This window comes from Pagrus pagrus, assembly GCF_965226575.1.
Source record: "Pagrus pagrus genome assembly, chromosome: 15".
Lineage (NCBI taxonomy): Eukaryota > Metazoa > Chordata > Actinopteri > Spariformes > Sparidae > Pagrus > Pagrus pagrus.
In genome coordinates this window covers 16,253,012-16,269,588 of record NC_140199.1, presented here as the reverse complement: position 1 = coordinate 16,269,588, position 16,577 = coordinate 16,253,012, and the positions used below count along the sequence as shown (strand labels likewise).

At 41.6% G+C, this 16,577-nt stretch overlaps 2 protein-coding genes across 3 annotated transcripts; one reads left to right on the top strand and one right to left on the bottom strand.

Annotated features, from left to right (window-relative positions):
• Positions 1-228: 228 nt before the first annotated feature.
• On the bottom strand, positions 229-8,441 carry ttl (tubulin tyrosine ligase). Its single transcript, XM_084375893.1, has 7 exons — positions 7,711-8,441; positions 7,402-7,480; positions 7,033-7,265; positions 6,636-6,771; positions 6,267-6,536; positions 3,609-3,752; positions 229-3,093 (listed from the first exon to the last, which is right to left on the bottom strand). Exons 1-7 carry the CDS (start codon positions 7,877-7,879, stop codon positions 2,892-2,894), a joined length of 1,233 nt encoding a protein of 410 aa, XP_084232019.1. The 5' UTR covers positions 7,880-8,441; the 3' UTR covers positions 229-2,891.
• Positions 8,442-8,751: 310 nt separating this feature from the next.
• fignl1 (fidgetin-like 1) lies at positions 8,752-12,620 on the top strand. Of its 2 annotated transcripts, none has more exons than XM_084375410.1 (2): positions 8,752-8,840; positions 10,117-12,620. In XM_084375410.1, the coding sequence occupies exon 2, from the start codon at positions 10,134-10,136 to the stop codon at positions 12,078-12,080; it is 1,947 nt and encodes a 648-aa protein (XP_084231536.1). In that variant the 5' UTR covers positions 8,752-8,840; positions 10,117-10,133; the 3' UTR covers positions 12,081-12,620. The 2 variants fall into 2 exon arrangements, with proteins under 2 accessions (XP_084231536.1, XP_084231535.1); XM_084375409.1 differs by lacking the exon at positions 8,752-8,840 and adding an exon at positions 9,061-9,334.
• The last annotated feature ends 3,957 nt before the right edge of the window (positions 12,621-16,577 follow it).

The following is a 16,577-nucleotide window of genomic DNA, read 5'->3' as shown; positions in this document are numbered from 1 at the left end:
CATATTGAGAGGTAGGTGTGTGTATATATATCAGAGAAACAGCACATTTTGGGAATTGCCCTCATTTACATCTTACTCGGAGTCAAATGTGTAGATGATATTACCTTCATTTCTGCAGTGCACAGTTTGTCTTGTATGTGTTCAAGTGAGTTTAGCAGAAAGACGTGAAGCAGGAGGAACATTAGATGGACCATGTAAAGCAGATATGTACACATGAAAGAAGCTTGATAATGGCAATATCTTTTATTCTAGTAATATTGTTTCTGATAAAGACAAATGTTCATGCATGGTTTTGGATAAAACACCACTGAACAAAAACACAGCACAGACATCCCTCTGAGTATGATACTTGCTTTTGGATCATGTTGGCCAGTTGATGTGATAATATCCGGATTATAGCCACTACAAAACATTACTTGACACTGGAAATACAGCATGAATGTGATCTTTGGTAAAGATGAGGAAATCCAGGAAATATATGAAACACATGAGAAAAACATGACAAACTGAGTCAGATGTGCAAAGAAACTCTGAATAAGAGGAAATGACATCATTGAATTTTTAAAAGAGGTCTAATAATAAATGAGGCAAATTCACTTCAATACAAACAAACAAATGAAGGTGCATTTAAATGCTGGAGGTCCATTGCTTCTTGTTATCAATTTGCAATTCCCTCTAAGGCACCCTTCCCTTTGATGGAAAGACATTTCCCTACAAATTTAATAAAAACATATACTGGTCGTTTGCTTTTGAGACTTCCAAAATCAGCAAACACTTGTAACTCATTTGCCAACACAATCATGACATAAATACCCATTTTCTGCTAATATCAATATCTCTCCAAACTTTCGAACATCATTTCAGCTACAGCAGGGCTCTGTAATACATCATGGATATGGATCCATCATATGTTGTTACCAACTGGGATTTATCTTTTTAACAGCCCTGCTCATTTTTTTCCAATACAATCTGCTCTATTCATCTTTCTCACCTTCCACCACTTACATAGCCTTCATTCCCAAGAGTCATCTTGTAAACACAAATACACAGTGATTAAAAACATAAATAAATGCTCTAATGGTGTCCCTTATCTTATGTTACTCACACATGTGAACTGAGGTTAAAAGAGAGGAACAGTAGGGATTAAAACATTATGAAAGACAGACTACTAAAACTCCTATTAATGACTTATTCTGTGTTTTAAAATGAGCTCCTGGACACACAACAGTTGAATCACTACCCGACGTGCAGCTGTCACTAACTTTAAGTTTTGTCTCAAAAGATAAACTAAATATTCCTTTTGAACAAACAGTCCAAACAGTAACATAAAATACATTTGACACGAGTCATCTTGGACAGTTACACCGCTACGGTCTCACCTATTCACGAAGAGATTTAGTTCAAAGAAAAAGACTGAAATATTTTAAGGACCCCATGAAACAAAAATAATCAGTCATTCATGAAATGCAAGAGTGTGTCAGACAGCAACACGACCTAACGACAGCAGTAACTGAGGAGTAGGCAGTGACTAGATGAAGACCTGTGTCTGTATACTGTGACTTCCCTGCAGTCTTTTACTGTCCACTTACTTTTCTTTGGTAATAACGTATGTTTTTTTGTTTGTTTTTTTGTCTCCGTCAGCTCTGTTATCTTACAAGCAAATGTTTATCATGTCCAGTCAGTTTCATTTCATGGGGTCTTTAAATGTTTTTAATAATCAATAACACACTTTGTACAATCTACTCTACTCTCATTTAAATGGTTCAAACACATTTTTAAAAAGACAGTCTAGCTTTTCATCCATCGGAAATAAAACAGACATGAGTGCAGCTCTTTACTAACTGGAGCAGAAGGTGTGGTGTATGAGGATGCATACTACTACATGCTTTCACACAACATGCTCTCTTCAAATTACAAATAAAACATCTTCAGCTGGACTATTCAAAAAAAAAAAAAAATTGTTGAGAAGAGAATAATGTCAGCTAATACTGCTAATATCGCTCCCCTTACGGGTGTTCACTTCTTCTCTTTGCTCACTGCCATATAGGTCAGAGGACAGGGACAGTTCAGCAGAACTCGTGGAGGCGACTCACTCATGCCCCCTGCTGCCCTGAATGTAAATAAAATGTTGTGTCCACATGGTCAAGTAAGGAGGAATGTTGATTTTCAAGGCAAACCTTGAAATGTTTAGCTCATCAGACACATTGGGTTAGTGTTTTAGTTTTTTAAGTTTAAACATATCCATCTTTACAGCCTCCTGATCACTGTTAGCATTCCTCACTGAAACTAATGCTTACAGATAAGCTGCATTAAAATAAGATTAAAAATGAGAAACGTGTCTGAGAAATTACAAAAAAAAAATCAATAAGATCTCAGATATCAAGGGGTTTGTTTTCTGCTAATACTTGTGGACTGATCATGACTTTTTTGAGAGCAACAGTGCAAAGGCTTATAGAACAAGAACAAGTCACAGTAACAGAGCAAGCGAACTGGCAGTCTTTTTAAGGGAGCGTGGCTGGAAATGTAAGGCACTACAGTCTCAGGTGGAGCGTCTCTGCATCCTTCAGACCTCCATTAATCTGCTTGGGGAGAAACTGGCGGTGGAACTGAGATGGAGGGGCGTCTGTCGTCGTTCAGAAACTCCCAGGAAGTTCGTTGATCCGTTTATCACAACCATCCTCACATTCAAAATATGCATAATCAGGAGAGCAGAGATCGATTCTGTAGTTCGGTGTTTTCCATAGAAAGAGACTCCTTCCAGACATGACAGGAAAGGTACAATTAAAGGCTCAACTCGCTGGCATGTGCTACACTTCAGGTGGAGTTTGGGAGTGAGGACAGAGCATGAAGAAGCTTTTAGTGCGGAGAAGACGAGGGGAATATTTGTGTGCTTACAGTCGGGTGAAAGGACCCACGTGGAGAGGCCCTCTCAGTTTTGGAGAGGAGCAGGAGTTGGTGGTGAACGAGGAGGAGGATGGGGAGGAGGAATAAGGAGAAGAGGAAGCAGATGAGGAGTCGCCACTGCTGTTCAGGGTGAAGACACTGGAAATGGCCACATCCACGATACCTTGACACAGCTCTGGGTATAGTTTCCTGTTGGGGAACGTGATAATACGAGACTTCATGAGTTGAAATACAGTAGATAGGAAACACTCATATCCTATCCGCTCTAACAACTGAGCTAATGCGACGTACCATATCGTCACATTTTAATATAGCGTGGCATGAGATCTCGTCACACCCCTACTAACATTAGAAATGAATTTAAATGACCACTTGCATTGAAGCTTCAAGTTCACTGAAGAGCCAAAGTACTAAAAATAAAAGTTCATGTTCTGTAAAACGATGATAACATTTTCAAAGCTTTCCTATTTCTGACTCTGACCTTCCATGGAAGAAAAACAACAAAACAAATATTCCATCATTTTAGCCGGTATATTTTTAGATTATTAGAGAAATAGATTAAAAGCTTGTTTCTCTATATTGTAAACAGAAGCCAAAGAAGTCTAAGTATTGACTGGAGCAATAGATGTGAATATGAAACGGAGTACAAGGCAGATTCACAGAGGGGAAAAAAAACAGTGAACGATCAGCTGAATGTTACTGACTGTGCACAGGCTGGGGCTCCATTGATCTCAATGAGCCACACTTTGAAGCTCTCGTCCACCATGAAGTCAAATCCAAAGAGCTGGAAGCTCTGGTAGGACAGGTGCTTGGTGCTGATTGTCGGCTCGATACATGTCAGACAGCTCCTGTGAAACCAGACAGCAAAATCATTACCAATCATCTGTCTGTTAATAATAAAACACACTGCAACGACGTCATGCAGGGAGCAAAAACTAATTCATTCAGAGAATTTCAAGCATTAAAGGATAACTACCGTTTTTTACAACCTGGACCTTATTTCTATCAAAATATATGATAATTTACTCACCCAGATAACTTTGGTGTCATTTGGCGTCGTTCGGACGAAATTAGATCCAGTGTAGCGCCGATATATCCATATAATGCGAGTAACGGGGCATCGACACACAGCCTCTATATAACACATTATCTGCCTTGAAACTAGTTCATTTCACCAATATTTTGTTACGATATGCTAGTGCTATTCCCCTCTGAGTCCGGGCTCGTCTGTTGTCAACATCCGGGGTCTGTAGGTTGATCTACTACCTCTGACCTGGAAGATGTCGTCTCTGAGCTGCGCGCGCACCCGCGACAGCCCGGCTTGTTTACCTGTAGCTGCTACTGCTAGTTTGACCCCGGATGTTGATAACGGACGAGCCCGGACTCAGAGGGGAATAGCGCTAGCATATCGTAACAAAATATTGGTGAAATTAACTAGTTTTGTGGCAGATAATGCGTTATACAGAGGTTGTGTGTCGATGCCCCGTCACTCGCATTATATGGATATATCGGCGCTACACCGGATCTAATTTCGTCCGAACGACTTCAAATGACACCAAAGTTATCTGGGTGAGTAAATGATCATATATTTTGCTAGAAATAAGGTCCAGGTTGTAAAAAACAGTAGTTATCCTTTAAGACCTTTACTGCCATTTGAAAAGAAAATACACGATAAAAAAACCCTCTTGTCCTGATCACAACTTTTCTTTTAAGTGATGGTGGCTGCTATTTAGAAATCAGAGTAATATTTTTACAGTAGCAACACATTAGAGAACTAATGTGACTTAAATGTCTAATCAACCAATAGTATGAAATGTATGTGTACTAATAATGCTGCTCTGTCTTAATAATAAAACTTTGGCACTTTAGTAGCATGAATGTTTTAAAACACACGTCAGATGTGAATTAATTTGTTCTCCCTCATATTGTATTTAATGAGACTAAAGGTCTACAGCCATGCTAACAACTCTTTGTGAGTGGACTTGAGCTACAAGGCTCAAATTGGTATGCTTACATGTCCACAAAGATAATGCTAGCTGGCATGTTGTTTGCCATGTTCATTAATGTTTGCTAATAAGCACTCAACACAAAGATCAGCTTAGGTTGAATGTCATTAGTTTTGCAGGTATTTGGTCAGAAATGCAAGTAGTGGACACAATTAAATTTTCACCTGATGATGGCACTAGAGAAGAAGTTAGTAGTTAGTAGAAGTCATTATAATGTATCTACGAGGAACCTTGAATATCTAAGCAAATTTCATGGCAATCCTTTTAATAGTTGTTGGTATATTTCACTCTGAACCACAAATGTCAACCTCATGGTGGTGTTAAGAGGAACAGTCAGGGATCACCAAAGTAAGTAGGTTTCATCCTCTGGGGACCATGAATGTCTGTTCAAAGTGGTGAACCAACCAAAAGACCGACACTGCCATCCCTAGAGCAACGGCACTGGCAAGGCTAAAAAGTCTGAATGTGCCTAAAGCAGGAGTTCTTAAATCTGCATATGATCGAATGCCACACAGGGAAAAACCCATGGACTTGTGTCTTGTGATTGGTCTCATTCACCTGTTCAACAAAGTAAGAGTTGATTCATTTTTCCTGAAACCTCCTTTTCTCCTCAACCACAGGCTTTTTTCATCTCACTTCCACATTAAACTGCTGAGTTGTCCACTAGAAAAAGCACTAGCACTGATTACAGAACATTATTCCTGAACCACACAAGATGCCACTAATTGCCATCAACCAGTGGCTTTCTACACGTTGTCATTCCTAACCAGACCGTTTCTCGTTAGGGGTGCAGTTTGCAGTAGCCAAGTGTTGGATTAAATGAGGGCTATTGAAATGGAATCATTAAAATATAACGCATGCATTTCATGCCATGATCAGGGGTTGCACAAAATGTTTCTGAGGGCTGCTATTGGCCTGTGGGCTACACTTTGAAATCCTTGCCTAGAGGGTGAATATCAAAGCAAAAGCACCTGGCAAACATCTTACAAATTCATTAACAACTGACATTGTGTTTTTGTTTTTGGTTAACAACCCTATCAAATTTCCACAAAGATAATATAATTTTATGCTATGAAGCAGTGAACATCTAAATTTGTTTACAATCTGAAATCAGTGGCTTTCACATTTGCCACAAACTACAGCAAGCTTGTCTCATCTCATCTCTATTGTCTGTATCCAGCTTTAAGAGTAACATGTTACAAACCAAACAAGCAACTTGAACAACAACAAATTATTTACTTACACTGTAAAGAAGGACATATTTAACTAAACAACTCACTCAACTTTTTTGCACACAAATATGCAAACTTTTGTTTTTGGGATGTAGCAGCAGCAGCAAAAACATGAAGAACCTACTTTATGATCTGCTTGATCTGAGGTAATATGGTGGTCTCCAGGGTGACATTGTGAGTATTCAGCAGGTACAGCCTGAACTCATCAAAGAACATCTCGTTTCCCTCCTCGTATCGCCCGTAGTTCTGGGAGTGCTCCTTCTGGATGCAGTGGTTGGTCAGGTGGCTGGTCATGTCCTGGAGGTCAGAGCTGTTGTAGGGCTCTGAGGAAGTCCGCAGCACACCCTCCCGGTATAAATAGATGTTGTACTGATGGTCCACTAGCACCCAGCTCCTAGAAATAGCATGACATAAGCCATAAGTATCTGTGTTACAAAAGTCCAGACAGATGAGCACACTCTCTGTGGGTCTGAGTTAAACATAAAAGACTTGCCTGATGTCAAATTTCCGATGTCCCGGCTCCAGAAGCAGAGGTTTCTCCAAGTACTTCTGGATAACATGAACCTGTCCCTGATTATCGATGTACTCCAGCAGCTGATTAGCATCATGGGATATCATAATACCAGCACCTGTTGCAATGAGACCAAATATGTTAATGTGTTAAATATACCACACCCTAAATGTAAAAATACAAACAATACAAACGGTAGAAGGGGATTTCTAAAGAGAAAATGTTGCCTTTAGCAAAGCAAAACTTTTCAAAATATCGCAGGAAGAGTACACAATCTTTTTGATTCCAGGGTAAAACAATTTAAGAAGACATTGTAGGGACAATGATAACTATGTGGGATTTAAACCAGTGAAACATGAGAAAAAAAAATTGATTTTACCTTTTGCCCCAGCAGAAGATTTGGCTATCCACACTGTGCCCTCTCCACTTTCTTTTTTAGAGTGATAGGAGGCCAGGAAAACTTCCCGCTCATCCGTCTTGGGATTGTTCTTCAGATGACTAATGCCATTCGTAGCTGGAGCAACAGGGGTGTTGAGGTTAGTGGGATAGATGATGTAGGACTCTGGGAACCAGTTACAGGAGTCGGACAGCTCTGGGCTTGTCTTTATTAGCCTAATGGTAGAGAAACGAAGAAGAGAAAAGGTCAGCTAATGTAACACCCACATGAATAATTTATTTGCAGAAAAGTAACGTGAATGATAGCAAAACAAAAGATATGGATTTCTAATTTACAAAGACTGATACATACTTGACCAAAGATGCCTTCCTGCACAGCTTGTCTGCTCCTCTGTAGTAATTCACCAGCTGTATCAGTCCTGGCTCATGACCTGTAAAGTCAAAGTGACGACATTTTAATATCCATTAAAACATCCACTGACCTGCGTTCATTCTGCACATCTAACTGAGACACGCACTCTTTCCACAGGATGATGTAGCAGGCAGCCATGGACAATCACAGCAGCTGTCTCATCCTGAGTGGGTGTGCACCAAAAATAGCACAAACATGCTTTTCAGTCTGCTGTCAGTGTCGTATGAAATAAGAAAAGGCATCCTTTACCTAGACGCCCAAAGGGCAGTCTGTTCCGTTCACCAAGCATTAAGTTGAATCTGGGGTTATCTCTTTTCAGCCTCTTCCATTGTCCAGTGGAGACGAGGATTTTGGAAACTTCTGCATAAACAGTGCTGTTGTCATCACGGGTGACAAAGGTGTACATTGGGGAATTCATAATGCCACGTTGACTACGAGGGGGAGTATGTAATATAAACGAGTAAATCACTTAGCTGTCTAGCCAGTTATGAGGCTATCTGGTTGGCACTGCAGCAGAGAGACCGTTCAGGGTTATCTCCTCCGTCCGTGCCATAGTGATGAGTCAGTCATATCTAGTCCACACTTCCCAGTTACCTCATACTATTTTTCTGAAGCTGCGATTCGTAAAGGTGAACATGTATTTATATAAAACACCATAACATATGAAGGACGGAAAACGTTGCTCAGCAGAAAAGGTCCCTTCAGTAACCCCAGACAAGGGTGTGACTGACTGCTGCTACCGGCTCCTGGGGCTGGTCCCGTCTGGATTAATTTACATCCCGTCTCGGGTTTAGCTACAGCTAACGGACCGCGACCACTGTGGATAGATATCCAGGAAACTTTTCCGGTATCCCTTCTTAAAGACAACGACTTTAATAATAAATAATGCGAGACGTTAACTAACTATCTAGTTGGCTACACAATATCACAAACGCAGCCTATTTTCCCACCGGCGGCGCATATCTCTGAAGCTCAGTCTGCAGCCGCTGTCATCCACTGTCGACAGCATAAACAAAAAGCTCCAGGGTTGTGGTTAGTGTAGTTCACGCCTACACTAATATCACGTGTAGTTCATTTTTAACTACTTCTTATTAACACTAAAAGTACATCAACATGACTTGGACTTAGATTTATGTACAAGTATGATTTCTTTAAGGATTATTTATGTCGAAATTCGGTAACCGACTGAATTTCAACATCGATGGTACTACATGTCCCAGAATACAACACGATAAATCGACCCTCTAATCGTTAAATTTGGTTAGCGTGTTGTGACCACAAGATGGCGTCGTAGACCTTGCTATAAGTGAGCAGTGCGGAGCCAGTGTTGATACGGAGAAAATAAGAATTGAAACTTAAGAAAAGGGTTCTCAAGCTGGGTAAGACTGCATCGAAGTTTCTAATTATTATCAACCAAGAAGATTTCCGTAGAAACTGATATATCGTCATAATTATCAGATAGTGCCCAGTCTCTGGGCGAACCTGAAGGATAAATGGAGCACTCCCTAGTTGTGACAAGTTATGGGCCCCGTTCAGATACTTTCAAATACGTGATTTGCTTAGTTTTGCCCCCTATAGCCTGTATTTTTTCATTTTAAATTAATGTTTTTCCCGTGTAATACGTGTAAAGTTACGTCAGTCGAGGGTGGTTTTCTACATTTGATGAAAACGATGATTAGAGACAAATATAGGTTTTTGAAGAACGAATTGGAACGTGGCCGGAAGTCGTACTGCTTAGAAGAAACGGGTGGCGGGAATAACTACACAGCCAGAAAGTACAACAGGTTTCAACGACTAAACGTCACAAAACTTCCGTCTGTAGTGTTGCATCTATTTTTTTCTGTCATACTATCATAAGAAGATTTCCCTAATAGTAAGTGACGTCCCTCATCCTCAGTATTGTGGCCTGTGTGTGGTGCGGTGTATTTCCAGTGGACACTAATGCCTGTCCTGATCAGTTTGTTTACTGCTGGTCATTGAGGCTAAGCTAGGTTTTCCTGTCAGTCAGATGAATGATAACCTGAAGTTAAAGGACACTGCAGCAGCTCGTCAGTTTTGAACTTCCCTCAAGTACAGCTACATGCTACTTAAATTAGGTTTTTAGCATTATATCATAATTAAAGGGTCGTTCCACCAATTTTACTCAGTTGTTTAAATTAGTAGTCATTATCACTACTACTCTGTGGTCCTTGGCGACCTTTGTCAAGACTCACAAAATAACCCTTGTGTTATAGAGGTTATCTCAGCTGGGGCATGGAGACTAACAAAGCATGCTTTAAGAATGGAGGTGTTTCAGTGACATGGATATTTATCAGGCAGGGGGGAGTCTTAATGAAGAGATGTTATTGAGTTGGGATGCTAATTAGTGGGATCCAGCCTTCTTAGAGCTGCTTAACACACTACATTGACTAAACGACAGGATATCTCAGCTACTGCTGCTGCTTCAATTTTAACCACACTCTTAAAGTCTGTTGTTCTGAGTCCCTGAACTTCATCAAAGTGCAGTGTTAAATCAATGGATCCCTGTGTCATATATCCATGAAGATCGACAGATTGTATGTAACATTTTGTGTGTATGTGTCAGGGTTAATGTGTGCCTTGGCTTTTAATGATGTCATTTATTTTTAATAACTTTTGTCCCCTCTCCTTCACCAGACTGGAGCAGGCCAGGCATGAGTGGCGCACACCTGGACGAATGGCAGAGGAGGTCCTTTGACATTTCATCTGGCAACTGTACACCTGAACAGACGGCCGATGCCTACCGGGCCCACATCCTCTCCATTCAGTATGCATGGGCAAGCTCCCAGCTCTCTCAGGCCGGCATGGCCAGCCTGCTCAGGACCTACTCGGAGCGCTATGCCGCAGTGCTGGACTCAGATGACCCCCGCACAGGGCTTAACAACTATGCTGAGAGCGCGCTGCATCTGGCCCGCAGTCAGAGGAACTACAGTGACAAATGGGAGTCGTCCCTGACCATGGAGAGTGTGCTGGAGCTGCCCTGCGTGCAGAAGATGATTCAGACAGGGACAGGGGGAGGAGGCACTCTGTTGGCACCAGGAGATGCTAACATATCTGTGGGGCAAGAGAGCAGAGTCGGCTCCCTGTCTGCTCCCTTTACTGGAGTCAGGTCAGAAGCTGCATTGGTCAAACCTATAGGAGCACCACAGCCCAAAGCAGAGGTTAACAACACTGCCAGTAATCCTGTTAGTAATATTACATTAGAGAGGCCAAGAGGCTCTGAGGGGATCTCAGGTAATCCAAACACATTCTCCCGACCTCCAGCCCGACCACAGACTGTGTTTAGTCATCCTTCAGTTTCCCCTTCACAAGGAAACCCAGGCCCTGCAGGGGGCACACAAAACTATCAGTCCTCCTTCTTCTCCACCTCCAACCCGTCTAAGCGGAAGAACTTTTACAATCCAGATGGAGGTGACGGTGGCAGAGGGCAGCACGGAGGTCAAGCAGGCACCGACCCGCGAGCTGGAAGCAACTTTAAAACGGCTCGTGAGCAGTTCATCGTTGATCAACAGAAAAAACATTCCCATCAGCCCCAGAGAGGTCAGGCCCCCGGGATGGCAGCAACTGTGAAGAAATCTCTGGGTGCTAACAGGCCTCGAGGTGCATTTTCTAAATTTGTGTCACCTATTCCACGACAGGAGGAGGAAGAAGGTGGAACAAGTCATAATTCCAATCAGGAACCACAGATCCTGGATGAGCGTCTGAAAAATTTTGAACCGAAGATAGTCGAGCTAATCATGAGTGAGATCATGGACCACGGGCCTCCTGTTGCCTGGGACGACATAGCAGGCCTGGAATTTGCCAAGACTACCATAAAGGAGATTGTGGTGTGGCCCATGCTGCGGCCTGACATCTTTACCGGACTCCGTGGTCCTCCCAAAGGCATCCTGTTATTTGGACCTCCGGGGACTGGAAAAACTCTGATAGGAAAATGCATAGCTTGCCAGTCAGGTGCCACCTTCTTTAGCATCAGTGCTTCATCACTCACATCCAAGTGGGTGGGTGAAGGAGAAAAAATGGTGCGAGCCCTGTTTGCCATTGCCCGCTGCCACCAGCCTGCTGTCATCTTCATCGATGAAATTGACTCACTGTTGTCCCAGCGGACGGACGGGGAGCACGACTCATCACGCAGGATAAAGACAGAGTTCTTGGTTCAGCTGGATGGAGCAGCCACGGCAGCCGAGGACCGTATCCTGGTGGTGGGCGCCACCAACCGGCCTCAAGAGATAGACGAGGCTGCCCGACGACGACTGGCAAAGAGGTTATACATCCCTCTGCCTGAAGCAACTGCCCGATCGCAGATAGTGACGAACCTCATGTCTCAAGAGAAGAACCAGCTGAGAGAGGAAGAGCTGGACTGTGTTGTAACAGCCACAGAGGGTTTCTCAGGGGCTGATATGACTCAGCTGTGTAGAGAGGCAGCTCTAGGGCCCATCCGCAGCATCCAGCTCAGCGACATTGCCACCATCACTGCTGACCAGGTGCGACCAATCCTGTACACTGACTTCCAGGAGGCCCTGAAGACGGTACGACCCAGTGTCTCATCAAAAGACTTGGAGCTGTATGAAGACTGGAATAAGACTTTTGGATGTGGACGTTAAACTTGGCTCCTCATCCTGATTGTCCATTGCCTCTGTTAACGCTTGGATGGATGTTATTTTAAACTGAGTATAAATACATTTTCAGCTCTGGATAATTCTAGATCTCTGTGATCAACAACTTTGTGACAGTCTCACCAAAAAGCTTCACAAAGATCAGTTTGATGAAGACGTGCATTAAGATTGCATTATATTGAGCTGTTTCTGCTATTTTGTCCACCCTGTGTCCAACAGGGCATTTCAGTTAATCTCTTTACAACCAGCCTGATGTTTGTGATCTCTTAGTGACACGCAGATCTTTGTTTGGATCTTAATTTTACTGGTCCTTTGTGGTTTGGTGTTGGCATTCAACATTATGTTATGTGTGCATGAATTCCTTTATAGCAATTAGCATCTTATTTGAGGATGAACATTCAGCATATTTTCACCTATATTATATGCAGTATGTTAAGACTTAACTTTTGCCATTGCTTTAGTTTGTTTCAATTAATTGCATTGCTAAAATTGTATTTTTTTTTATAATAAAGTTAAATTTTGGCCTAATCTGCACATTCGTTCATGCGTCATTTCCCCACTCGATCCTTTTTTGCACATCTCTGTATCATTTTGCCTGAAATGTAATTGTCCTGAAATTGTCCTGAGGCTGGATGTGCCAATCATATTCGTGGAAGTTTCGCAAGACAAAGTTAAAACTTAACCTTTGCTTTGCCTCCCTTCCTGTTCATGATTAAGACAGCAGTGGACTCAACAGGAAAACGTCTTACTGCAATACATCTCTTTTATTAGACAATAAGCTCCATGAGTTTAATTTTAGTGGTGACATTAACCCACAGGGTTCACGGCTGATGTAGATGTCTATATTTCAAACTATCTGTCTAGTTAATTTCTCAGCCATCAGTATTAATCAATAAGACGGACACTCGCCAACTGTTGGTACTCGTCAAAAGAGATTCTTAACATTGTTGATGTTTTTTGACTTGACTGCCTCGCTGCTCATAAACACATGGTTCTATTGAAGAGGACCATTATAGATTGTGCACACATGAAATGAAATTCTCATGTAAATTTAATGAAACAATCTGAAAATCTGGAAGACCATGAAAAATGGCTTTCATTTATTTTTCATCTTTTTGTCAAGTCCCTGATAAATATTTTAGATGTGTGTGGTTGGCCACTGTATTGAAACTTTGTTGAATTAGCCAGCAGTGAAAGTAGTCACACAACCGCCCCTTGGGCATCTGCAAACATGGGGACTCCTCACAGCTGGACCGGGACAGATGCACAGAATTCCTCTGGTGCTGGTGGGATCCGTAGAGTATGGGCTGAAAACGGTGCCATATGGTGTAAGCTTGTAGCTCAATTTGACTGTGGCTGTGCAGCAGTGGTCACATCTGGAGTTGTGTGGTCACAAACATTGACATTACAAAGTACATTTATTGAAAAAAACCCAACATAATTTTACTGGATATATGCTGAAATCGAGGTAAAATGTATCACCTAAGACTATGGGGATGGTGGGGATTTTTTTCTTATCCTCCTTTGTGTTTGGAATTTTCTTTACTTAAGTAACAATATCTGTTCAATATTGTAAAAACACTCAGTTACAAATAGATGTCCTGTATTCAAAAATGTACAGTAAAAGTATTATTAAAAATAATATTTTAAAGCAAAATGTTTTTAAAGGTACAATCCTTAAAATGTTAATGTGATCAAACCACATTTTTAATATTATTAATGGTCTGCATTTTTCAGCAACAGCCATTCAATGCATTAATATTCTGTTATTACTCCTCCATATAGTAGTTTTCACTGTTGGTAGCAGGTCTGCCATTTCCACACCTGATTCAAATTGCCTTGACACGCATGAGAGATTCATAGGAGACAATGCAGCACGTAATCCAGTGTTACCTATATTTTATTTGGGAACACTACTCGAGCCGTGTGGCAGTATGAAATCTGAATACAGTTATTATTTACAGCTTAATAATTAGTACTAAAACAACTGAAACAAATGAGTTTGTTTCTCCAGTCTTCTGTTGAATTTAATTGAAGTCGCTGCTTAACAATTGTTTTTAGTAAACAGGACCTGCTGTCAACACCAGTTATCAAAGTGTCACCAACCAATCCTGACTGAAATCTCAAGGATAAATACTTTGAAGTATACAAAGTCAACTCATACTCCTTTTGGCAAAAAGAGTGTGACTGTTACACTTTAACACATGTATATTAGATAGGCTTTTAATACTGGTGCATCACTGTGTAAGCGGCATTGTACCGTTGTATCTGGTTGAGTTGCAACCACTTTTAACTGTTTTTTACAGTTAGGTCGTTCAGTTCAGCGGCTCCAAGTGGGTCACAAGATAAATCCGAGGGGTTGTGAGATAATTAATAGGACAGGAAAGAAGAAAAACAAATGTTCTGCAACACAAATATAAGTTTGTAAGTTCTTCAAGACACTGTTTTTTAATACATTTTCACAAGCCAGACAAGTTTAATATCTAATCTGAAAAAAAAAGTAAAATTAAATATTATATATTATAATAAAATAAATTGAAAATGTGAAAAAATAACAGTACATAAAGCTGTAAAATAAAGGTAGTGGAGTTTAAAGGTACAATAATTTTGTCTACTCCAGTAAAGTACAAGTACCTCAACATTGTACTTAAAGGGTAACTCCTCCTATTTTACACATTAAAGTGTGTTTACAGGTCTTGGGGAGTACTACTGCATATGTGAAAAATAGTGGTATTTTTTGTCCTTTGTGGCTCTACATGTAATAAATGGTGATAAATTGCCTCCAGTGATGTCACTCAGTTGTATCGTGGGTAATGTAGGCCAGGTTTTGAAAAGGAAGAAGAATGTGTGGGTTCTGCTGTATCAGTTCAGTTAATTTGTATATAAACTGTCCATAATGAGTCCAACAGTGTGGGAGGAGCAATACAAGACCAGTGGACTGCTTTTCTAAACCTGGCGCCTACATTACCCACAATGCAACTGAGTGGCATCACTGGAGGCTACTTATCAGATGACATGCAGCTTCCTCTGGAGCCACAAAAGACTTTATGCTGCTTTTGTCACCAAGACCTGTAAACACACTTTAATGTGTAAAATTGGTGTAGTTATCCTTTAAGTCCGGTATTTTATTCACATTCAGCCACCAAAGACTGTACTTGATGCACAAATTCAGGTATACAGAAGGGCCTTTTTGCTCATTGCTGATTCCCAGACAGACGTCCAGTCATGTGAAGAAAATCAAGAGGGGCAATCAAATGTGATATTTAATTGTGCAGCCAGCCCACCAGTGGAAACAGTGACCATAATTCAAAAAGTTTGCAGTGAATTCTATTATTGCCGCCCATTAATGGGACACAGTCATGTAAAGTGTGAAAAACCACCAACATCTTGTTGGATCCAGTCAGCAGCACAATTGGAAGTGGTTAAGTCTGATTCTTAAAGGAGTTTTTCAGTCAGCTGGCTGAAAGGGGAAGTGAGATTTGGGATTCTGGCAGGGCCAGCGTTGGTTGGCCAGATTATCCCTCTCATGCAAATGCCCTCCCTCCCCTGTTGGGTCCCAGTCAAGCGTGGGGGGGCTCAGTGCTGGCCACAGCTGCTTCCCGTTTCTGCTAAATCACACAGCAGCCATCTGGACGAGGCTGTCGCCGCACAACGCCGCCGAGCTCCTCTGCCGGCCTCGGCTGAGCCTCTCCAGACAGGCCTGGCCCTCAGAGCCCCGGCCCCTGCCTTCTGCTCCAGTGCCTGATCCTCCCTGTCCCAGCTCTGTGCTGCTGCTGCTCCTCAGAGGACCAGCAGGACTCTTCAGGTCCTGAACACGGCACATGTCGCCATGCTGGTGTGTGCGAGTGTCTGTTTTGTGTGTGCATGCTGCTTATGCTAGCAGTACTCCCCTGATGTCTCAATTTTAACACGAGGGTCCCTGTGCAGACAAATGCCACTGTGATGTGTTAACTGTGTATTCTCTGCCTGTTTGGTATCCATTGTAAATTCTAATATGATCTGAAGGAATGTTTTTAGTTGGAAATCATGGAAATGATGCTTAATAATGACAAAAAAGAGGGGGAAAAAATGTGATGCTTTTTTAGGGAAATCTACTGTACTTCACAACCACACATGTAAATTGTGCAGCATGTGGAGAAGCGTTTATTAATTCACCTCTCACTGTAAATGTTCTTTCAGTGTTTTTTTCTGTTTTGTACTCAAATGCCAGTCATTCACTCCTTCTTGGCTCTTCCCTGACAGGTAGGAGTGAGCAGCGTCTTGAATGACATCTAAATGTAATTATTTCAGAAAGTTCCAGAGTGTGAAATGAAATCTCCACATTTCAGACGGTATAGTACAACTCAGAGAAAGTTTGCATTAACGCCAGGAATCATTTTCACGAGCCTGGCCTTAATTTACGGCAGACTTCGAACAATTTAACGTGGACATTTCCATAATCTTTGACAAGTCCGGTAAAGAAAAACTATCCTATTAAAATATCTA

Coding starts and splice junctions, on each gene's coding strand:
- ttl (XM_084375893.1), bottom strand. CDS start 7,879: ATGAATTCCCCAATGTACACCTTTGTCACCCGTGATGACAACAGCACT. Junction 7,481..7,710: donor ACTGCCCTTTGGGCGTCTAG/GTAAAGGATGCC, acceptor TTGACTTTACAG/GTCATGAGCCAGGACTGATA. Junction 6,772..7,032: donor ATCTTCTGCTGGGGCAAAAG/GTAAAATCAATT, acceptor TCATTGCAACAG/GTGCTGGTATTATGATATCC.
- fignl1 (XM_084375410.1), top strand. CDS start 10,134: ATGAGTGGCGCACACCTGGACGAATGGCAGAGGAGGTCCTTTGACATT.